The sequence below is a fragment of the Anarhichas minor genome, unplaced genomic scaffold, assembly GCF_050575085.1.
Source record: "Anarhichas minor isolate MPS153535 unplaced genomic scaffold, ASM5057508v1 ptg000017l, whole genome shotgun sequence".
Lineage (NCBI taxonomy): Eukaryota > Metazoa > Chordata > Actinopteri > Perciformes > Anarhichadidae > Anarhichas > Anarhichas minor.
Genome location: NW_027466463.1, coordinates 1,955,001 through 1,977,946, shown reverse-complemented (window position 1 = coordinate 1,977,946; position 22,946 = coordinate 1,955,001). Strand labels below are relative to the sequence as shown.

Sequence of the window (22,946 nt, the reverse complement as noted above, 5' to 3'; positions counted from 1 at the left end):
CAAACTATTAAGCACAAGTGGTGGAGTGCGTAGTGCGTCTGCCTTAGGGAGTTTTACTATTTTGCTGGACAGAGTTCGAATCCAGGTTGTTGCGATCTTTGCATAAATATATTTTCTTCAATGTATTTCTTCATACGTGGCTGTGATGCAGTGCTCACTTATACAATCGTAATCCCTGCAATTGATATGAGATGTGTCTTTTAGATCTCCAGCAATATGTTTGTGAATGTGTGACGAATCAGGCGACAGAGGCAGAAAACCGCTGCAGCTGTTAAGCGAACACAACACACGCACGGAAGGGAAACCAGTAGGTTCAGAAACCAGTAGGCACGTAACACCGGTCTGGGCGGGCGGGAGTCAGAGGTGGAGACCGCTGTTCGTTCCCTGTGGTAAACCAGAAGTCGACGGTTTATTCGTCACGTAACTTGCGTACTTCAGTAACAGCACTTCCGTAGCTATTTTAACCTAAACCACGATCTCTTCCAAAACCTAACCAAGTAGTCTTGTTGCTTTAACTAAACCCAGTTGTGTCCTGTGAAGACGGAAGTCGATTTTGAAAAGTGTGCATGTAACGATTGGAAATTGACACGTGTTGCTAGAAGTAGCGCACGGAAAAAGAAGAGTAACTCTTCGTAGGATATCATACAAAATGTTTTTGCCTGTTCTACATCTAAAATGAAAACGCATTCGTTTTCAACACTGAGTAAAGCGCCACTGTATGAAATAACACAATAACTGTGTCTAGATTAACATGTCCATGTGTGAAAGCCAAGAGACAAACACAGCAGGATTGTTGAGCGCTCTAATTGAAACCAGACACAGTAAACCTCCATGTCTCTCTCTGTCTCTCTCTCTCTCTCTCTCTCTCTCTCTCTCTCTCTCTCTCTGTCTCTCTCTCTCTATGTCTCTCTGTCTCTCTCTCTCTCCGTAAAGTGGAGGATCTGACATTGAATGCCGCTGACCCTGGCTCTGCTGTAAGGAACTGAACTGTCACTGCTGGTGGTGTTGGAGGAAATTCATTTACAGGACATCATCTTTTCCCTTCATCTCGCTGGGTTCTGTCTACTCCTACTATTCATTTCTCCCTCTTCCTCACTTTTCTCCCAAACATGTCTCTCACTGTTTGCACACAGGCTCCCCCCTCCTCCCCTGTCCCTCTCTTCCTCTGTTTAATAGGCACGCATTTCTCCTGACTGTGTCTCTATTTCACCACTGTGCCGCTCTCCCTCTCCCTCCCTCTCTCTCAGAGATGGTTTGAGGTCAACCGGCTCACGTGTCTTCGTCTCCTGCTACAGCATGTGGGCTAGAAATTCCACCATCCCACCGTTTCAAATTGCATGTTTCCTGGCTCGAAAAGAGCATCTGCACGCGCACACACACACACACAAACACACAGCCTGCCTCCTGCAAAATAGAGCGCACACACGCACATCCTCACATGCATATTTTTCACTGGCATGCGCACGTTTTCACGTGCGCGCACACACACACACACACACACACAGAATGGAATAGGGATTATATAAGCAACAGCCATTCAGTCATTTTCACAGGAAGACTATAGATTATTACTACATGAATGCCTTCAATTGATTTAATGATATAATTCTCTATCAATCTGTCAGTTTATATCCATTGATAATCATCTATCTATTAATCTATGATGACTGAAGAAATATACACAGTTGTCCACTTTTGACAAAGCAGTCATGTTTGACACAGCCCCTAAATGATCCTGCTGGCTGTAGAACTAACGTGTCCTTTTTACTCACAGAGGGGGAATAAGCTACTTCACCGTCATGAATTATGGACCTCCAACTACTGTGATTACGGTCGGCTGGTCACCTGGTTGCTTACAGCCTGACTGAAAATGGTGTAGGGCAATCGGGGTCACAATGCACTTCCATCCTGCTCAGCGTGCCATCACCTTGATTAGAACAATACCGGCTGGATAGAGAGCGCTCCGAGCCCGACAGCGGCGTCTCCTCCTCCGGCCAGGAGCAGAGCTTTGTATCGCTGGGGAAAATGAGAGGTTTTCTAAAGGGACTCTGGTGCTCAGAAACACTACCACTTTTGTCCAAAGGGACCGCCTAAACCACACAAAATGAAAGTTCCTCGTAGCAGCTTTAAGGATGGCCTGAAATATTCTCATACATATTCAAATTTCAACATGTTGAAAGAACCTCCCCAAATAAATCGAGCTAATATTTTCATCTGTCTGTTATTTTGTTGTTCATGTTAAACACCAGAACACAAAAACACACGGTGTGGGTTTTTTCTTTCAATAACATCTTTGGCTTTCAGAGCGCATTGTCTCGCCATAATGGTCATGACGGAATTTCTCCATCTGGTAAACAACTGGAGCTGACTCACTGCCAGAAGGACGTCAACAGCACAGTTATAAAAACCTCTATGGGTACACGCAGCTGAAAGACATGGTGCATTCAATGAGTTCAAGATATACACAACAGTCTGAAGGTACTGCTCAATCTCTCTTCTGTGTGTGTGTGCGTGTGTGTGTGTGTGTGTGTGTGTCCATCTGTACAGGATCCTCATTCACATCAGAAAAGTCAACACTGATTCATGGTGCTCAGTCTTCAGCAGGTTAGCGGTACCGAGGTCAAGCTCTCCAGGGGACACACGTGACACTGACTTCACTCGTCTGGTGTCTAATGTGCACTTCCCTGCAACCTCGTTTTTTCACAACTTGAATTAGGGGATGTGGTCACACAGTATCGCACTATTAAAGAAGTTAATATAATAATAATCACACTGTTGTACCACTGTATGTGTCATGTGATTTAAACTAATCTCCAACGGCCCGCTGCGTTACGTTTAATGCACAATTTGCGGTATTAAGCAAAGCGATAAGATGGGGCATCGGGATTCCATCCCACTGTGGAGTTAATCAATGAAACTGTTATGGCTGATAAGAAAGTGTTGATGGAGAGCTCAAACAGACCAGTGTTCACCAGAAGCATTATAACTGGTATCAGTGTGAAGGAGTGTGTGCTCGTTCGCTGTAGTCTTTGACGGTCACTGGCTGTGCAAACCGTCTGGACTTGATCTCTCTGCCTCTTTGCCAATGGAGGTAAATCAATAAACCATTCGGGGAAACCCGTTCTCAACCTGAATCAACGTCACAGCCGGCATTTATGGCGACGAAGGCAGTCAGAGCAGCAACAACAGCCGGCAAAGGAGGAGTATCACGGTATTACGCTCCTCCATCTATGAAACTGATACAGAGAGAGACTACGTTTACATGCACAAATGTTCCACTGTTATTCCGAATATGACAACATTCCCAATTTGACTCATGTAAACATCATATTCCATTTGGATATTCTGAATTATTATGAATGGAGCATTTTCTGATGTGTGATATGTTGATATATTTCTGCATTCTTTGGACATGTTTATAGAGCATTCACAATATGCGTCTCAACAGAGGATTTGACCTCTTGGTCTTGGTATTTCCCAACTCTTTCCAGAGTCCCTGAATTAAAACAGCAATGTCAGCAGTAATGCGAGTATTAACAGTCGTAGTGGGACCGGTAGTTGCAGCAATAGAACAATTGACAGTACAAATGAAAGCAATAACAGCAGAGTGATAGTTATAGAAGCAATGGTGGCGTTGTAGTAGTGACACTAACAATAGACTGTTACTGATGTTATTAGGAGTTGTCCAGTTGTCCATCAGAATACTTGTGTTTTCAAATATGGAGGACTCATTTGTGTACTTGTGAGAAAGCTTCACCACGTACAACGTATCCACAGAAACTAATTTGGCCTAATGGTGTTTGTCATTTCTGAAACACAAAGAACCAGTAGGCAAGTCCTCCTCTCTCTCTCCGTCGTGCTAAAGCTCTCTGAGAGCTGTGAAATACTACAGCAAGGTGCTGCACTGGCCTTAATGCAGCTCTAGCTGCACTCTGCAACAGCCAGCAGTGTGGAGAGCTCTGCATGCACGCTCTGTTGCAGATGGTGTTATCAGACAAAGGGTGCTGGGGCTGTCGACAAATACTGTGAAACTCAAATATATATATTGGAGTCACAATAACAAACGGGGGGAAAGCAGCACTATCCCAACTGTCTGTCTCGCGTGCACTGAACGCACCTCATGATGGGAGTTTCCAGTAAATATTGTGATATTGACTTGAAATGACATACAATGTAGCCAACAGCTAGGAGTAAACCTTCAGGCGCTCTCCCTCCAGCCTGTTGCCACCTCATTTATGTTTTAGTAGTGAAATGAGGAGGTATCGTAAAGACAGCTCCTCATTTCAAGTTCACCAGTCAGCCGCTCCTCGTACGTTGCAACGATTTGACAGGAATAAATAGAAACGGGGCGCCCGACAGAAGGCCAGTAAGGACACGGTGTCATGGACAAAATGCGCAAACATATATATTCGCATTTTTCACAGCTGTATGTTTTTTTAAGAAAGAGTATTCAAACTCCCATCATGCTTCGTCTTCCTCTCCCCGCTGAGCACAAGTCATTTGTGAATTGTGCTCGCTGTGTTGGGTAGAAAGCTCGTCAATTTTGAAATGTCAAATAATCCTAGGGGTCGTGTCGTGGGTTATGAGAGCCTGTCGCTGTCACACAGGGGAAAACACACGCACACTGGCGAAGACAGGGGTGGTGAGACACATGGATGGAAAGACAGACATACTGTAAACAAGAGCAACAGAATAAGGGGAGGGCTGCGTACTCCGTGTTCTTCTGTGTGTCTGTGTGTGCGTGACTTACAGCCTTACAGACATCTGCTGTGAAGGTCAAGTTTCAGTCTGTATGGAACCAATCAATGGATCCAGCTCTAGAACTCCCCTCCCTGCCTTCATCTGCTACACGCAAACACACTGGCATTCACAAAACCCAAGTATGATTGTGCAGACAAAAAGTTATCATGCACACACACGCCTGGTTCAAACACACACACACACCCACGCTTTTACGCAACAGTGTGCTCTGACAAATCCCACAAATATATATGCATGCACACTTCGAAGCAGCCGGGCAAGCTGAACATGCACGCGGGCTCGACACATGTGTGGAGAAGGAACCTTGCCCTAGATTCTCAAGGAACAATATCGTGTTACAACTCCGGTCTCACAGGCCCAGCATGTCAAGGCTGCACAGAGAGTCTCGCAGGCCCGACATGTGCACCCGCACTTATGTTAAGTGACCTTTGTGCTGAACGCTGCTGCGTGTTCCACACTTTAGTAGCCAGGGTTTGTTTTGTACAGCCAGATGTTTAGATTTTGCCGCGTACAAACAGGATTCAGACCTGGTTTGAGACCCGAAAATCAGTTTCTGGTTGAACCCAGAAACCAAGCAGGTAGAAGAAGAAAGGACAACCACAAATTGTGAAAAAAGGGAAAAATGTTCCTGTACTAAGACAGATATTTTAAGGTCTTAACCTTGTAAACCTTTAGCTATTTAGATCCAGGAGAGATTTTCTCAAACCACATTGGGTAATATGTTATATAGGTTAAAATAACGCAAACACCGTACAATACAATGTAACAATAGAGAGGAGGCATTGTCCCAGGAGTGTGCAGTAGGAGAAGCTGTGACAATATACTCCTGACATAACATCAACCGAAACTTTGGACTTCACACGCCACTACATCCACATGACACAACACACGACCACACACACGTCGTGCACACATGATATTTCAGAGTGCATTGTGGGGTTTAAAATCGTTCCAACGACAGACGACACAAACGTATGACGCAGCTCATTCTTTAAGCTCTGTCCAAATGGTTCAGAGTCCGATTGAACAGTGTGCATGGACTGCATCGTGCATCTCCTTTCACAGATTCATTTGGAGCCAAGAGCTCAGGCTAAACCTTTGCTGAGGCTAGGGCATTTCAAAAAGTTAAAAAGGAACATTCCCACAACAGAATTCAACAACCAAGCCCAGTCCTAGAAACGGATCTCACAAGTGAGCCTGTCCACCTAATAATAGGCCGAGCAGTAAGGTGTACAGTCGGATAATGACAGCTCTGGCTTCATTGGGCTTCATTCAGGCTTAGAATAAAGGAATTAAGCACAAACCAAGCCTGGAATTAAACTGATTAAATGGAGAGAATGGATTCTCTCTCCATTCATAAGTTTCACAACACCGCAGGACTCCACTACTACATCCACGCCTCACTACACAGAGGTGTGTGTGTGTGCGAGAGTGACTGTTTGAGCTCAGAGTCACACCCAACACAGTCGTGTTTCAAGGTGTGTCTTTTTTATTTTCCCTCGGCCTTGCTCCAACACCAGAAGAGACTAACCTGTGTGTGTGTGTGTGTGTGTGTGTGTGTGTGTGTGTGTGTGTGTGTGTGTGTGTGTGTGTGGCTTTTCTTTCTCGCCTGAGTGATATGAGAGGACACGGCCGAGGGCTGAGCAGATACACGTTGCTGTACAGGACGGTGAGGCGGTGACTGCCACTGATGACTCGGGCCTTTTTGATTGGTCGATTAATCCAAACGACTATTATAACAATATAACAATGAATATTTCAATATTGTATTCAATCCTCTTCTCTTTGAAACAAGCAAACGTAAAGAGATGATTAGTCAAATCCAGGATCAGAAAAATACTGGACCCTCAAATTCAGAAGGACTGCTGTGACACTTGGATTCATCGTGTCACTGTATGTCATTGCAACCCTTTCCCTGAACTGGATAATCAGCATTTCTGCTTAACTACACTTGAAATGGTTATGAAATGGATATATTTCATCACTGGAGTAATATCAGTTGAGATAATCAAATGTATTTTTGCATCAGTGCGTGGACGAGTGAAATAATAGAAATCATTTACAGTCAACAGTCTGTGATGTTAGTTAAAACCACCTTCTCATTCATACATGTCCTTTAAGACAGAAAATAACAAATAACAGCGTTTGACGGTGTACCGGTACAATGTTACGTGACTACTCCTTGGTAGAAACCCGTGCCGCGTGTTGATAATCCTAATATATCAGCAGTGCACGTTGGTGCTGTATTGCTGCCGCTACCGTCTTGACAAAGCGCTCCGGGAAGCTTTCTCTTCCGGTTCGTGCATCACAGTTGTCCCGCGTGATAAGCCATTTCCAACTTCTCCAGTCCAAGCCTCCAGCACCAGATTGTTGGGTCGCTGTCTAAAATACTTCAACGCTTAGAGGAGTGTTTGTCTTTCCAGCTGCAGCTTGTTCTCTGGGGGAATGCATGCTCTTACCAGGCACAGACACTTCTTGCGACGCGCAGACGCACGTCATGCAAATTGCTATATTTTTGTTGTCAGCCACTATGTTCGGGACCAGAATAAAGAGTTTACGTGCCCCGGTACCCTGGTTTCTGTTTCAGAACCAGGAGATGACATCAACCAGGACACTAGTGCTCATGTAAACACCGTGTGTGACACTACAGAGGGATAATACCTGTACGAAGAAAATGAGTAAATTAATAAAGTAGTTAATCAACAGAAAATGTACCTTCAACAATTTTGATGAGCAATTATTCATTAAAGTCCCAATGAAAAACAAGCCAAACATGGTCTAGCTCCAGCTTCTCGGCTGCATTTCTCCGTTTATTGTTGAATATCTTTGGGTTTGGGGTTGTTGGTTGGACAAGATGGGCAGGTTGAAGACGTCACCATCAAGACTGAAAATACTTATTAGTTGCAGCGCTGGGTGACACTAGTGAGAGACACTGCCATTCGCTCTCAGAGACAATGCTGACGATGAGAGGGTGATTAGCTTGTAGAGGGAATCTTTCCTCTCTCAGGTAACAAGAGTTAACTTGTTTAATTACGGCTCACATTCCAGCCGAGACACGTCAAATACCAAGTCTACTCACACCTTAGAAGCAATGTGAGCGTCCAGACCAATCAGACCTGCATTCAAGGGGGTCAATGCTGCAGCCTTCTTAATCTACATTCATTATCAATATTGGGCTGTTTATCAAAGAGACTAATCACAACATTGTGATACTGGTGAATATCTATATAGTCATTAGAAAAACTACGCTGGTTCATCAAGACTAAAATCAGAGAAAAGTTTACAAATGAAACTTATACAAATGAATATTATACTGTACGATGCAATAACACAAACTAAATACATTTTTTATTAATTAAAATATACAGAGGCCAGTAACTAAGTTATGATTGTTCCCAGAGCCTACCATACTTTACAACTAATAATAACTAATAATCAACAATTATTAATTTTGTCTATACGGTGTCAAAAAAAAACCATAGTCCAAACTTTATTCTTATTGTCAATCATTTAGTTTCCTCATCTAATTCCATTTTCATAAAATGGACCAATATATTAAAAAACACAGGCTTTCATTGGCAATGATATTACATTGAGAAATACTTGTGCCGCAATAATACATTCTCTATTATGGCCTACGTTGTGCAGTATTAATAGGCCAATTAAGTTAAAATTGTTCAGGTGACATTTATGTCCGTAAAGACATGTTTAAGAAGGGTTAACTCTCTACCATCTGAAAATAGTTCACAAAAGGAACACGGTGAACAGAGAGAGAAGGAAAACGACAGAAATGAGCTCTCTGAATGGAGATAAAGATCCTCTAGTATCTCAAATACACACTGATAGTATGACTCACAAGCTGTGTATGAAGGCGTTGCAATGCAATACACTGGTTCATTAGCAGGTTTATGTTGAAGTTCCAATATTTAAAGAGCGACAGTGCGTAATCAAACTATTATAGATGTTTTGGGGTATGTTGTATGTGCTTTCAAACCTTCACTAGCTATATACATTTGACGAAAAAGCCTGAGCAACATTGTCTCTGGTGTACACTGATGACAGTGAAGTAACTAAACTGAGTTGTTTAACTTTGTCTTGGTCAAGAGATTTGATTTCTCCGTTTGCATTTCTCTGACGGAGTGAAGTGGAGCAGTGGAGTCAGGAAACCCACAGAAAAATTCTAATTTTCTGAGATACTGAATTTGGGATTTTCCTTAGTTGTCAGTTATAATCATCAAAATTAAAAGAAATAAACATTTGAAATATTTCAGTCTGTGTGTAATGAATGAATATAATAGACAAGTTTCACTTTTTGAATGGAATTAGTGAAATAAATCAACTTTTTGATGATATTCTAATTATATGACCAGCACCTGTATATGACGGCATTATGTGACGATATTCTATTCCACTCTCTGAGTATTCTATTCTGTTCTATATGACTGCATTAACACTGGAGTCCAATAGAATGTCATATAGAAAAACACAGTGCTATTACACTGAATATGCGTGTATTTCATTCCACTCTATATGACCATGTGGTAGGATGATATTCGACTCTACTATATATGAGGGTATTCTTTTGGTAGTCAAGACATTAAATGCTGTGAAGTCACTAAACCTAGACGTAGTCACATTTATGTATTACACATCAGTTGAATTCTATTTTGTTCTCATACTATTTGTAAGGTATTCCAGTTGGACCAGCTCTAAATAAATTCAGCCCAGTTCAGTTGGTGGAATCAGATAAAAGGTTCCTCTTTTGTATGTGTATTCTGTGTGGAGTTCTCTATGTTCTCTCTGTTCTCTTGCTGTGTGCTGCTGTAATCCGGTGCTGAAGGAGTTAAGTTATGTGCAGTGGGTGAACTCAAAGGAACTGGCGTTCACGTGGCTAAGCCACTGTTGCTATGGGAGAGAGGCCAGACAGAGGAGAAAGAAACCCCTCTCTCTCTCCATCTCTCTCACATTCCCATTTTCTCTCTCTCTCTCTCTCTCTCTCTCTCTCTCTCCTCTGTCGTTCACTCTCTGCCAGAGAGCCTGGCTGGCTGGAAATCCAAACAACTAATGAGAGTACACAGCTCTCCCTCTCTCTCCTTTCGCTTCATTTTTCAAACAACATTCACTCTGTCCTTTACTTCAGCTCTCTGAAACATTTCTCTCTGTTCCTTCATCTGCCCATCTCTCCCTCAATCCATCTCTCTCCATCCTTCTCTCTCTCTCTCTCTCTCCCTCTCCGTCTTTCTGTAATATCAGAGAGCCAGCGAGTGAGTCATACACCAACAGCACAATGCCAGGCCCAATATGCCAGTGTGCATTTCAGCCCTTTGGAATTAAAGTCAAGACCAATTTAAAGACAAAATTAAAGAGACCACGCTGAGAAAAGAAGCATATATACGACTAAATATAGAACCAGGACCCTTTAGGACACAAAGCTCTGTTTAGTAAAGCAGATGATGCAGATTGTACATCTATCTCTGCTTTGAATTCATCGAATAGGTCATGCACTGCAAAGAAAACCATTAACATTAATAGTTTCTAGGACAGAAACACAACAATTATCTTCATTATCCCTTCATCTGCTAAATGTATTTCATTCATCAATTATCTGTTGAGTGAAACATGTCCATCACAGACCTCTTGTCCAACTAACAGTCCACAAAGGACAAAGGTAGTTCATTTACTTTATAACAAGGAAAATAATTCTATTTATACTTTTGAAAAGCTGGAACTAGCTTATTTCTATTATCAAAATTGCCAGTTCAATTTTCTTTCGATTCATAAATGAATTACAATGAAAATACTGTTTCAGCAACAGTTTAATATTTACTATATAGCATAAATGTTACAATGTGTGAGTGGAAAGGTCCTGTGCCTTTACAATCTAAGGTGATCGCAACCATGAAAGGCAAGAACACAGCTGAGTCTAAAACAACATTTGGATATGATTTTCACTGCAAAGAGATGTTGTATAAACCCTGTTACTAGACACCAACTAAGTGTGCTTATTTGAATATAAGCATGAAGAGGAATATCGGTGTATTCTGGGCCTGGTAATACACATTATCCAGTTAGTCCCAGGGGACAGGACCGGGGAGATCTGGAGCAGACATGAGATGAGAGAACAGGGGACAGAGACGTTTGGGAAGAGGTTTATTTTGTAACTGTCGAGTTTGAATGAAGTGCGTTTTTGATGACCATAAACTAAACTATTGAGACTGGAAGCAGGCCTATTGTTGTTCATTCCCTCAAGGCACAGAGCGACAGCGTTAACGTAATGAATTTGATGATGACAAGGTTAAGTGTGCTACACTTCGGCGTTAACTGGTGTCAGTGAGGTCTGCAGACAGACACATGACACAGACAGGTAAGGCAACATTCCATCAGTCCCAGCTTTCTCCACCATGGAGGCGGGGAACTAGTCACGATTACAGTGTGACCTCAGGGGGTGGACAGGTGTCCCGACCAAGAAACAAGCAGACTATAAACAGCCCTCTTCTACTCTACACGAGGACACGCATGAGCCACAGTTGCTCGATCCATTTGGGAGACGTTCCAAACTGAGCGAGCACACAACCTCCTCATTACTGACTACACCGAAATAGCTTCCCTCGCATTCTTTGGCAAAACAGTCTCGTTAAGAGGGCCGGGACAGTATTCTCTGACAGCAGGACAGCTCTGGACTGACATGATTCTTTCTAACGGAGCAGAGTAAAAGGACATTGATGAACTCCGGTAGTAGTTAATCCGTGTCCGGTGGCGGTCCTAACTCTGCAGTGGAGGCTGTCCACCCCTACACGTGTAGAAATACCAAATAGTATATGGACAAGAGAGTTTCCTTGCTTTATCAGCTCCTTTATCTCAAATCAGTGAAGGACGGATGTCATTCAGAGCAGTAGGGAGTCTAGTGATGTGATGCAGATAACAGCGGTCAGACTGGTGAGCTTATTCATTCCATGTTCAGGACACAGTCACAGTCCGTCTGGGCTGCTTTCTCGCTCAATGTTTCCTAAAAAGACCTTGGCTTTACTGTTGAGGATAACCGACACATTGTTCAGCATAGCAACCATAATGTCTCTCTTTATCGGTGACGATAAACACATACCATCTATTCATTTCTATATTAACATGTTGTAGCTAACCCTACACGTTTGGTACCAATCTGGCAGAGCCATCTGATAGTTTTTGTTCTGCTCAGTGAGCTCTGACGTTATTTGAGGCTGGACAAAGATAACCAAGTGTAAACGCTGGTGCACCTGACTGAGGGGACCACGTACTGCTACTGTTCTGAAACCACTGCCCCGCTTCTCCCGAATCATAAAACAAAAGTGAAACGTGTGCTCATTGGTCGCTATGTGTTGCTCTCTCTGTGTTAATAATGTTCTCGGTGCAAAGTGAGAACGAAGGTCACGAGATGAAGTCGGTTCAGGCGAGCCCGGTTTAATACCGCTTTGTCTTCAGAGTTGTCATATAATCTGTTATTGCCTATTGATTTAATGTCTCCATAAAGTATACGAAAGATGAGTCGTACAAGTCACCATGAAGTCAAAGTGTAAGACCAACAAACACCACAATCTGTCTACAACTGAGATCAGTTTGGTGGTCAGTGTGACGTGTTTTACAAGCCTCTGGTGCCATATTTTGGTTCTCATAAAGTTCCATTGCTGCTCTTTTGTCAGTTTTTCTAGATGTATTTTTAGCATGGTGTGCCTCTGAAACGCAGCCCTGCGATGAGAGCAGAAGTAGAGTGGAACAGTGCACCATTCAGGTCTGACCTGGTCCTGCAGGAAACCACAGAAGCTGTGGAGTAGTACGGACTAATGCATTCCCAGGGTTATCTGGGAAGCCTGCGAGCCTATAGGAGCCTTTATGGCTGCCGTATGTAGCACCGTGCACTATGTGTGTGTGTGCATTAGGAGAGATGGGGGAAGGGTACAGCCAGCCCATCCTGGCTTCAGATTACATTTTGTTTCCTTAGGCACCAGAAAACAAACCACTAACACACTGAGTATCCAGTTACCACGCTGCCCTGAACGCCACACAGCAATGCTGCAGTTTACTGTGCAAATATCAACTTGATAAATAACGACTCATCAGGAAACCATACTGCTTTTCCCCCCCTTTCCCTGAAATTCATTATTACTGCCACTGTTAAACGACAACGAGCCACTGAGAGAGCGTGAGGAGTTTACTTGAGCAGACATCAGGACAAAGACACACTACACTGTGAGCGACGGGACACAGACACGTTCAAACGTACCTGAAGGTTACTCGCTGAGAATAAACGTCCCTGTAAACACATCAGGTTGACCCTTTATGTGTCTGGACCTGTCCATGTGTCTATGGCTGCACAGGATGAATAAACCGCCGTGTGCTCGTGTGCTTAATGCAGTTTAAACATGATCGTTCTTGGTATCTCTAGTGTAGCAGATATCACAATATGTCCCGTCTGTTACAACAGCTGGCTGAGAAAGAAATGAAGAGATCATATGATCACGACGTTACACAGATATGTGATCAATTACAATAATAATCAACTAGCATTTCGGCCCAATTTGCAGGGTTGATAATATATAATTGACTGTACAGTTTTGCCCCCAGTCATAATTCAATACTTTGTGACTTGAATCCAACTAATAGTTAGCCATTCGTTTCCTTTAGAACATTTTAAGTTACAAGTGCAAACTGAAATATACACAATGCACTGACCAGCATTCAGAATAGTTCAAAGTAATGTCGGTTCTCTACTGAAACAAGCGGTGTAGCCAGATGCGTATCGCGGTACACCGGTACCGGCCCGTCTGGACCATCTACGTTAGAGGGCGGTGCCTCTCTCCTGCCTCGTGTTTATTCTCTGGGTCTCTGGTTCTGGGTTTGTGCTCCCAACAATGCGGCTATTCACGACCCGAAGCACGGTCACACACAGCTCGCTGAAACGTTTCGGAGCTGAACTGCAGCACTGCAACAAGCAGCACGGGTTCTGTATGTGGAAGGTTCTTCCCCCGGGCCGTTTTCTGCTGATAAGCCACACAGAGATGAACCTCGGGCTTATGGCCCTGAAAACAAAGTGGCAGCACTGCTACTGTGTACACACACACACACACATGATACACGCACACATACACGGTGAACTGTGATGGAAAACAAAGGCTCCTATAGGAATGACCTGGCTGCCCTGCTCTTTCCATTCATCGTGAATCCAGATGAGTGTGGCAGTTTTATGCCTAATGTGCCGGCGTGGGATTCTGCTGCTGCTCTTTTTCTTTTTTTCTTTCAGCTTGTGTCGGTGCCCCCTCAAGTCCCACCAAAACCCCCAAGTGTGTGCGAGGCTGGGATTGCTGTTCAGGTGCTCTGTGTTCTCAGCTCTCTGTTTGTTGCCATTTAAACTCTGTCATGTGTTTTTCTGCTTTCAGTCCAAGGCTGTCCCCGCGCTGCCAATACTGGCTCACTGCTGAGGAATTTACACTTCCATTAGCGGCGTACTGCATTTGAATACTTTCTGAACTCTTTCTCATGCAGGGCCTAACAGAGAAATGTTTTCTTCTTCCTTAAGAGTATTGTCGGGTTTATCAGGTAGAAAGCACTCAAACAAGGAGACACCGAATGTATTGTGAGCAAGCGGCCGCTTTAAATACTGCTGGCAACATTTAGCTTAGATACAGTGTGCAGTAAACAAACCTGGATTAAGATACATTAACATATGAATACAAAAAACAGAACTGAGCCTCAATATTGCAACAATGTTGCATTACATCTGATACATTATATCAGATGTACTAATTGGTCATGAGCTCACTGTGCCGTGTGGACTAAGGGTTAAGACTATGTGTGCATTTAAAGCCTGCTGCTGAACAGCTAGATTACCCAGAGTATTAAACGGCTGGTATGTAACAACTGTGATTACTACAGGGACTCTGTATAACATACAGTATACTATTATTACTGCCGTCATATATCCAATACACAAAAGAATACTCTGAAGAATGTAATAATTCTCAAATGATGTCCTTGTCTTCATCATTTCTCCCACATCGCCTCTATGTTAGTCAAACAGGTCTAATCCACAGAAATCCTAACCATGAATACACTGTTAAATATCTCCCACTATCTGACATACAGCTGTCATATTTAGATTAATAAAGCTTGAAAGAAATGTCGTCAATTCATAATAGGCTAGAGCGGCAACATAGGATTGCTTTCATCGTGGATAAATCTGCATTATTTGGTTGATAAAACGAGTGGCTAATGCTCATGGCTATTCCCCAGGGCCTAAATGAAAAGCATCGTCAGGTACCAACAGGTGCGGAGCGCTCAGAGACGACGACACCTCGAGTGGTTTGTGACCTGACAACTGCGAGACGTCTTCAAATTGCTTGTTTTGTCCAAACCAACAGAATGAGTTCACTATCATCTGAGACGAGGAACAGCAGCCGATGTGTAGAGCTGCAACCACCACACAGTAACCACGACGACACAGCTGATGGTGTTGCTACATAACTGGTAATCTCAGGCTGGTTTCTATAGAAATTCATATTCATACGTATTGAATCATTGACTTGAACTCGCATCTGTTTTCTGCTAAAATACACCGCTATGCACCAATAAGCCTGAGTGATACTCGTGCACTACTACCTATGTGACCACATGCACTTGACAAAGGCCTGACAGCTTGGCTTGACACACTTCTTCTAATCTAATCTCCAATCCCTCTCCACTGTATTCACTCAGCTAGTTAAGCCCCTCGCTAATGAGACTGTGCCCCATTGTATGGCATTAAAGCAGAACACTACTCACTGCCTCAATGACATCACACACACACATACACACACACGGACCAATTCTACAAGGGAATTAGGGGAAGCAGGGATGCATGTTCGTTGTGCGACGTATTAAACAAGAGTACATGAGGGAGCGTGCCACTACACGTGAAAAAAACACTGCAATCGATTCACACGGAATCGCGTCACCTCACTGTTCCAGTCGACATATAGGAAGAGGACTGGATGCGAGCACGTGAGTGCAGTGCAGAATAACGGAAAAGGTTGTGAGGCAGTGACACCGTCTGCATCCCATAGAAAGCACCACGAGCACTCAATGACATGTGAGATTGACCTGTGACATGTGGGCTGTGTACATGTACGCTTTCAAATACACACACACAGATATAGTGGGTTTGCTATTTTAGCTTCATATATTGTAACTTCTTGAACATTCTTCAATGCATGCTACACATTTTAACATCTACGAATGTATTCTTACTACCGTTCGAGCCATTGGTTGACGTTCATTTTAATGTTTCAATTGCTTGAGTTGTCTAATCCAATAATGCGTGTAGTAATGCAGATTAAGTCCAGACTGATTTCAAAATGTTGCAATGCTTCCCCTCAAAAATGTTTTATTATATATAGGCACAAAAATCATCAGATGATAACATTATTTATCTTATTATTATGTACTGTCTTCATGAAATAGCACATATGTGCACAGAAATCCCAGCAGAGATTTTCTGGGTTTGGCCAGTAATCTGCACAGGCTGTGAACAAAAGAAACGGACCAGACACTCTGTACAGTGAGACAGTACTGTGGGTTTGCCAGCCAAGGGCTCTTCAGGGCAAATATGTCATTGTTTGCTGGTTTTGGCATGTTAACCCATTAGGAATAGCTGTTGTTTTTTAAAGGATATGGAGGGTTCAGACCAATATATAGCCCATGCACATTTCGGCTACATTAAGAAAGCAGTAATTACACCTCAAGCAGCAAATACATCTGCTCCACAAGTGACACCGTGGAGTCATCTTGTGAAATTGTAGACAATGTTTTACACGTAGACAAACTGCCCATTGTTCAGCCTGCAGCAAAGACAGTTTTTTATGTTTTTACAAGTCCCAGCATCCCAGGCAGACCGGGGCTTTCTGCTCCATTATCACGCTCAAATAATGTGGATTGTGACCGACAACCACGAGATAATAGGGATTAGCTCGACGTGAAGGCTGGTGCGCGGGTAAATCTAGAAAGCTAACCGTGCCTCCGACCGTCAGCTGATTTGCAGTATACGGCAGATTAAAGCGTTTAGCCGCCCGGGACCCACATTCCTCCACATGCTTTAGACTAACGGAGGACAACGCGACACCAGTTATATACACAGGTGTATCTCGTTGACTAAGTAGTTATTTTAGTCATTACCACTGTACATTCACGTTATCGCTTATGGTTCAAATCCAGCGTGGCGTTACTGACACGGAGCCCGCTGTGGTTTCATCGCTCTCAGCTCTCGCTTCATGTGGAAACATGGAGGTTAGTCTCAGCAGCAGTAAATGAGAGACTTCTGAAGGTTTTGATGTAAATAAGCGGAGCGCCTGGACCGACGCTACTGGCAGTCTGCCTCCCATTAACTTAGCAAGCTAAGTGGTCAAATAACTAGCCACACTTGTACACGCAACAATGACAAATGCTGAGGCTAAACAATGATAAATACCAGGGGTCCAACAAGCCATAATAACTGAGAGAAAGCCACACAATAATGTCCGCCTACAACATTGCCTCGCTGGCTAGCCACCAACCGCACAGATTTTCCCATTTGCTTTGCATGTAACAGACCGAAGAAGGAGGACAGAAGTCCGCGTTTCCCTTACCGTCAGGTCGGGGTTGTCGCTGTCAAGGTGGTTAACGGCTCGTATGACCCCGGACCTCCACGGCCACCGGCCGATGTCACCGATTTCGGGCGGCTCGTCGCCGCTGACACAGAGGAACCGTTTCCCGACCAGCTCCGGCCGAGCCTCGACTGCCATGGCCCTTCGCTGGTCAAAACCCCCCCTCGAAAAAACTTCCCAACAACGACGCCCTTACAGACCTGTCACTTACGACATTAAACCCGTTCTAAAGAATCCAACCAGAAAGAAAATAAAAAAGGAAAAGTTATTTTGTTACGAAACGCTTAAAAACCGAGCCGGGGGATTTAAACGTGTAGCAGTCTCCACCCGCTTCAAGCGTCAGTCTCTTTTCTCTCTGCATGAAAAAACGGTGGAACACTGAACCGCATCACCGCTGCCATCCACACTAGTGTCTCTCCGCTGGATCCCAAGGCATTCACTGGCTGCAGCGCAGTTGTCTCCCTCCGCTCGATTGAATCGTATCGGTACTATTTTCGCAAAATTATTCCTACAACTGCTCGTAATTGAAGAACTGCCACGACTACTACTGCTAACACCAAGTGTAGAATAAGTTATGATCATAATTCCTTTGTAATAACACTACTGCTATGTTCGCTCTAGGTCTACTGCTGCTAATGCTGCTACTACAGTGTTATAAACAGAAACGGCAGCAGGCATGTATAGGCTCTTTAAATCATAGGCAAGAAAGAAATCATATTCATGTCGCACCAGAAGTGTAAGTGCCATTCATAAAAATAAACAACAGGTCCATCGACTATAAATGTGCCTGCAACTAGTTTACTATAACTTTGTTTTATCCTCTTTCATTGCAGCTTTATGTTTTATAAATTATAAATGCAACATGTGACACAGTATCTCTGCACCAATGACAAAGAGAGTTAACAACCCTCATCAGACAACCTTGCGCAAATAACAGTTGCATGTATGATATTAATGAATAACTTACGTGTAAGGAAGTGAGAGAGTGGATTTAGCAGAAAGAAAATAATAACAAAATAAAACATGGTGTAAATAGTGTTTAAAGGACCACACCATTAACAGGTTACTATAAATAACGCACACTGTTCTAGGCATCTTGTTTTCCATTATTTTCTATATGAAATATGGCAAAGAAACTTGTACTTGTGTAATCCATCAAGTCTGCAGATAAAACGTATATTATTGTTTGAGGGGAAGCAATGCAACATTTTGCAAATCAGTCTGTACTTAACCTGCATTACTACATTACTACATGCATTATTGGATTAAACAAATCAAGCAATTGAAACATTGAAATGAATGTCAATCAATGCTGACTCGAACATTAGAAAAATACATTCATAGATGTTAAAATGTGTAGCATGCATTGAAGAATGTTCAAGAAGTTACAATATTTGTATCTAACAATAGCAAACGCACTATCATTTTAGATCTCTTTTTTAATAGTTTTAAATGTTTTTTTAGGAGAACATTTATCAATATTTGACATGTTTTTTGTTTTATCATCCTACTCTTTCCATTGTACATTCTTTATTTTATCCCCTGTGTTTTATGATACTCATTTTATTTTTTACTTGTTTTCTCGGTTGTTTCCCCTCTAAAGCACTTTGCAACCTCTTTATTCTCATTATTTTATTATCCTCCCATTCATTTTAATCTGCTGCTTATACTTGTATAATACACCTCTTTAATCTTGCTACGTGAGCATTTCATTCAGAATTGGAAATGCAACTGACACGTTTGGTCTCTCTCTTACAGTGTGGATGTACTGGTTTAGTTTTCATTGTAGAATATAAAGCAGAGGAACAGAAGGAGGACAAGAGAGTGAAGGTGTGTGTGTGTGTGTGCGTGCGTGTCTCTGTGGAGGATTGCGGTATGCCGGTGTGCTTTTGCTTGGCTGTAGGGAGGGATTTAAGGACACTGTTGAGGTTCGTGTGTGAAGCACGTAGGATGCAAACAGCCTGGAGCGACCTCATGGGTGGGATGCGGGAGGGGAAGAGAAAGGAAGAGAGAGATGGACCGACGGAGGAGGAGGAGAGCGGGAAGATGAGTATAGGAACTGTAAAAGGGGAAGAGATGCTGAAGAAAACACGGTCACGCTTCATGCGCATGAGAGAAAATATGAAAAGAAGGCAGAAAAAGAAAAGAGCAGAGCAGAGGCGGGTTATAGTGGTGGAGTACGAAAAGAAGACAACTGGAAACAAAGGCACCACGACAACTGAAGAAGACATGTTTGTCTTATTTACATGTCGTGTTTACTGGACACGTGTCGATACAATGCGGGTGTGTTCCTTTAACTAAAAGAGGAAACGATTGTGTCGTTGAAAGGAATTCTACAACATTGGATGTCAATGGATACCCTGTCTGTTTAGAGAGCTGGAGGGAGGGCATGGTTAGCCTAGCTTAGCATAAAGACTGGAAGCAGGGGGAAACAGCTAGCCTGGCTCTGTTCAACATTTAAAAGAACACTACAGCTCACTGATTAAACATGCTGTCCTCTTAAAGTCGTGCTCAGAAAGCACCATGTGGCTCAAATAAAGATTAGGACAATGTGAACACACAAACAGGCCTAAAATCCATCCTGTCTGGTGAATGCTGAGACAGTGACACGTACACATGTGCACACTCTGACGACTGGAGTGAGAAGGTTTCACCTTGATGCAAGCAGCTTTCAGTCTTCATTTGAAAACAGTTAAAGCTCCCCCTCAGTCTGACCCGGGGACAAGCCCTTTCCCCACTGGACAAAAAGCCCACCACCACCCACTAACATCTGGCCTTTGTCCACAGTGGGAAAGATTACAATCGGCATTCATTCCCGGGACAGATGACTCTGCAGTAGTCAGGGGGATTGATCGGCCTCAGATCCCATCAGCAGCAATGGAAACGTCACACCCGGGCGGCCGCACTGAGTTCCGTCCCTTACTTTCCTTGACTCAATGAGATTTAGTTGTTTTGTGTTTTTTGTTGGGTCTAGTTCTCCGGCTTGTCTTTGTGCTGCGTCATATGTTTGATATATTTGTTGCATGTTGATCAGAACATTAAAGCCCTTTGTGTGTATAGATTTGTGTTGTTGTTGTTGTTGTAAACGCATCTTTAAAATGATTCTGAAAGAATATAACAAACAGTGCAGTACAAGTGAATGCACATTTCTTAACACATTCTTAACAAATGCAAAGTTTGTTTCCATGTTGCACTATAAACAAATAAAGGAAGTATTGACTATTTTTAGCGAGTTTTCTCACGTTTAAAAAGCACATGCGCGCTTCTTTTGGTGGACAAAGTGGGTAGGCCTATTACAGGAAAAATCTCATTGGCATTGTCTCATTTATTAACAAAAGGTTATACCATCAGACATCTACACAAGGGCTTTAATGTGAAGCATACACATGTTGCTGGACATACATGTGCTATCGTGGAAGGCCTTGAAGCTCCTGTTTAGACTCCAGAGTGGACGGAGTGTTTGCTCAAGATATTGTGGAAACCGCCATTTAAATCATTAAGCAGACGGGACAAAAGGTCGAATGGAAGTTCTTGCCTGACTTTGAGTCCCAACATGCACAATGTACCTAATCTGAATGTTCCGGCACAATGTGAGTGGATGTAAGTCATCTGGGTTGATATAGTGATGCATAGGCCTATATTGTTGAACAGGTTGTTAATGTCGCATTATATATATCACTGAATATTGATGCACTGCAGGATTGAATGCCCTGCAGCAACAGTGCCATACCTACTATAACTTGTTTTTCCACCGGTGGCTGATTTTCAGCGTGTATCTCTGCTCAGTTTGATTTATTTGTCTGGCTGCATTTTGCCGCCGTGTGTGACGTTAGCAGCGGAGCCGCTCCATGCTCTGCGTGGAGGTGTTTTTCTGTTCAGATGTGATCCATGATGCCGAAGCCGTCTCCGACGGGCAGTGTGACCAGAGGCTCCACTGGGAATCACCCTCACACTGCTGCACACTGCAGCAGCCCCTTCATGAATAACAAGTAGCTATGAACGCGACCCCCGCAAGTCCCCCTCCTCCCCCATACGCACATGCATCATATGTACACAAAACACATCTGCATGTGGTCACAAGCATGCACATCATGCAAAGCACACGTTCACACACATACAAGCTCACACAGTGTCCATGTGCTCAGATATCCACACACACACACACACACACACACACACACACACACGCACACACAGAAGTGCACACACAAAGAGACAGGCATGCTGAAGCTCACAGATGGGGGTTTGTGTCTGCCAAGTGCTCTGCATGGAAAACTGTAATGAATATGATTACGACCTAAAGACTGGTGTGGTTTACGTAATGAGCAAGACAAAGGCAGTCCACTGAATTTGTATTTCAGGTATTCAGTCGGTAGTCTCCTCCAAAGCCACTAACCTCAAGTGCAACCACAAGATGCATAAATACAATCATTTCTTTCTCAATCATCTTCTCTTATTTTGCTGCTGCTTCATCGCAGCTTCCCCAATGTAACAGTCGTAAAAGAGTACGTACTTTCTGTCCTGCACGCATAATACAGCAATCTAGAATGATGTCAACAATACCGTGAGTAACGTGAATCCCAGGTTTATTGCAGGTGTAAGAAATGCAGCATAAATGCAGTAGTTAGAAGTGATATGCTTCAATATGCCATACCTAGCACAATGTACATAAAACACACAATGATTCATTTGTAAATTATTTTGGGAAGAACCCACTTATGTGTACAATTTACATCTATGATATGTCCTTTACTATTTATCTTGGTCCTCAAAGGATTATATAACACAGTTTTATTATAAGGAGAAAGAGTTTTTTTCTGCGTTTTGGTCCTTTAGATTTGATGATATACTTTTTTCTTTTTTTTTTCAAACACACACCTATGGATCAGCAATGACGTCATTTAATGTAGAATCATTCACGGAGAGAATATACGTTCGAACGAGGAAGGAAGCGCTTGTTTAAAATCACACCGCGCCCCTTACGGGCGGTCCCACTTATTTGGTCGATCCGACAGGGATTTATTAACATTTATGTCATTTGCAATACATACATAGACGTTTCTCATACTGTGAACAGCAGGCACGTGTGTTATAAAGACCTGATAACCCGCCTGAGTGCACTAGAACGTAAAACTAAGTCCCCGACCATGGGAAATTAAGTCCCCAACAACAGCGCTTAGAAAATCCACCAAACCGCCTCATTGCTTTTCTCAGCCATTCGTCAGAATTCGCCACGAATCTAAGGCCGACCAATCAGAGCACGGGTCACTGGGCTTGAAATTCCACCGCTTCTGTCAAACGCGAAAGTCACATGGGCCAACGTGGCCAACCAATGGAAGTTTGTGTTTGTTGTAAACAGACTGAAGCGGCCAATAGTATGTCCGGAAGGCCGTTCTCTTCCTGTCGACGTCAGTGGCTACCAGAGCAGCGTCCTGTGCCAGGAACTGGTGAGGAGCAAAGTAGAGAGAAGGAGGAAACTGGAGGGGATGAGAGGCTACTAAACAACAGGAGTCATATTGGATCGGCATTCCACCTCTT

General features: G+C 43.2%; 2 protein-coding genes across 2 annotated transcripts in view; one reads left to right on the top strand and one right to left on the bottom strand.

Moving 5' to 3' along the window:
• The window catches only part of jmjd1cb (jumonji domain containing 1Cb), a 134,695-nt gene extending 117,055 nt beyond the window's left edge, over positions 1–17,640 (bottom strand). Inside the window, exon 1 of the mRNA XM_076092937.1 lies at positions 17,391–17,640. Within this exon, the coding sequence (XP_075949052.1) occupies positions 17,391–17,546 (156 nt within the window). The 5' untranslated portion in view covers positions 17,547–17,640. The remainder of the gene's footprint in view (positions 1–17,390) is intronic.
• A 5,174-nt stretch (positions 17,641–22,814) lies between these two features.
• The window catches only part of reep3b (receptor accessory protein 3b), a 38,561-nt gene continuing 38,429 nt past the window's right edge, over positions 22,815–22,946 (top strand). Inside the window, exon 1 of the mRNA XM_076092926.1 lies at positions 22,815–22,946. This exon is cut by the window's right edge and continues 238 nt beyond it. The gene's annotated coding sequence lies outside the window, so the exon portion shown is untranslated.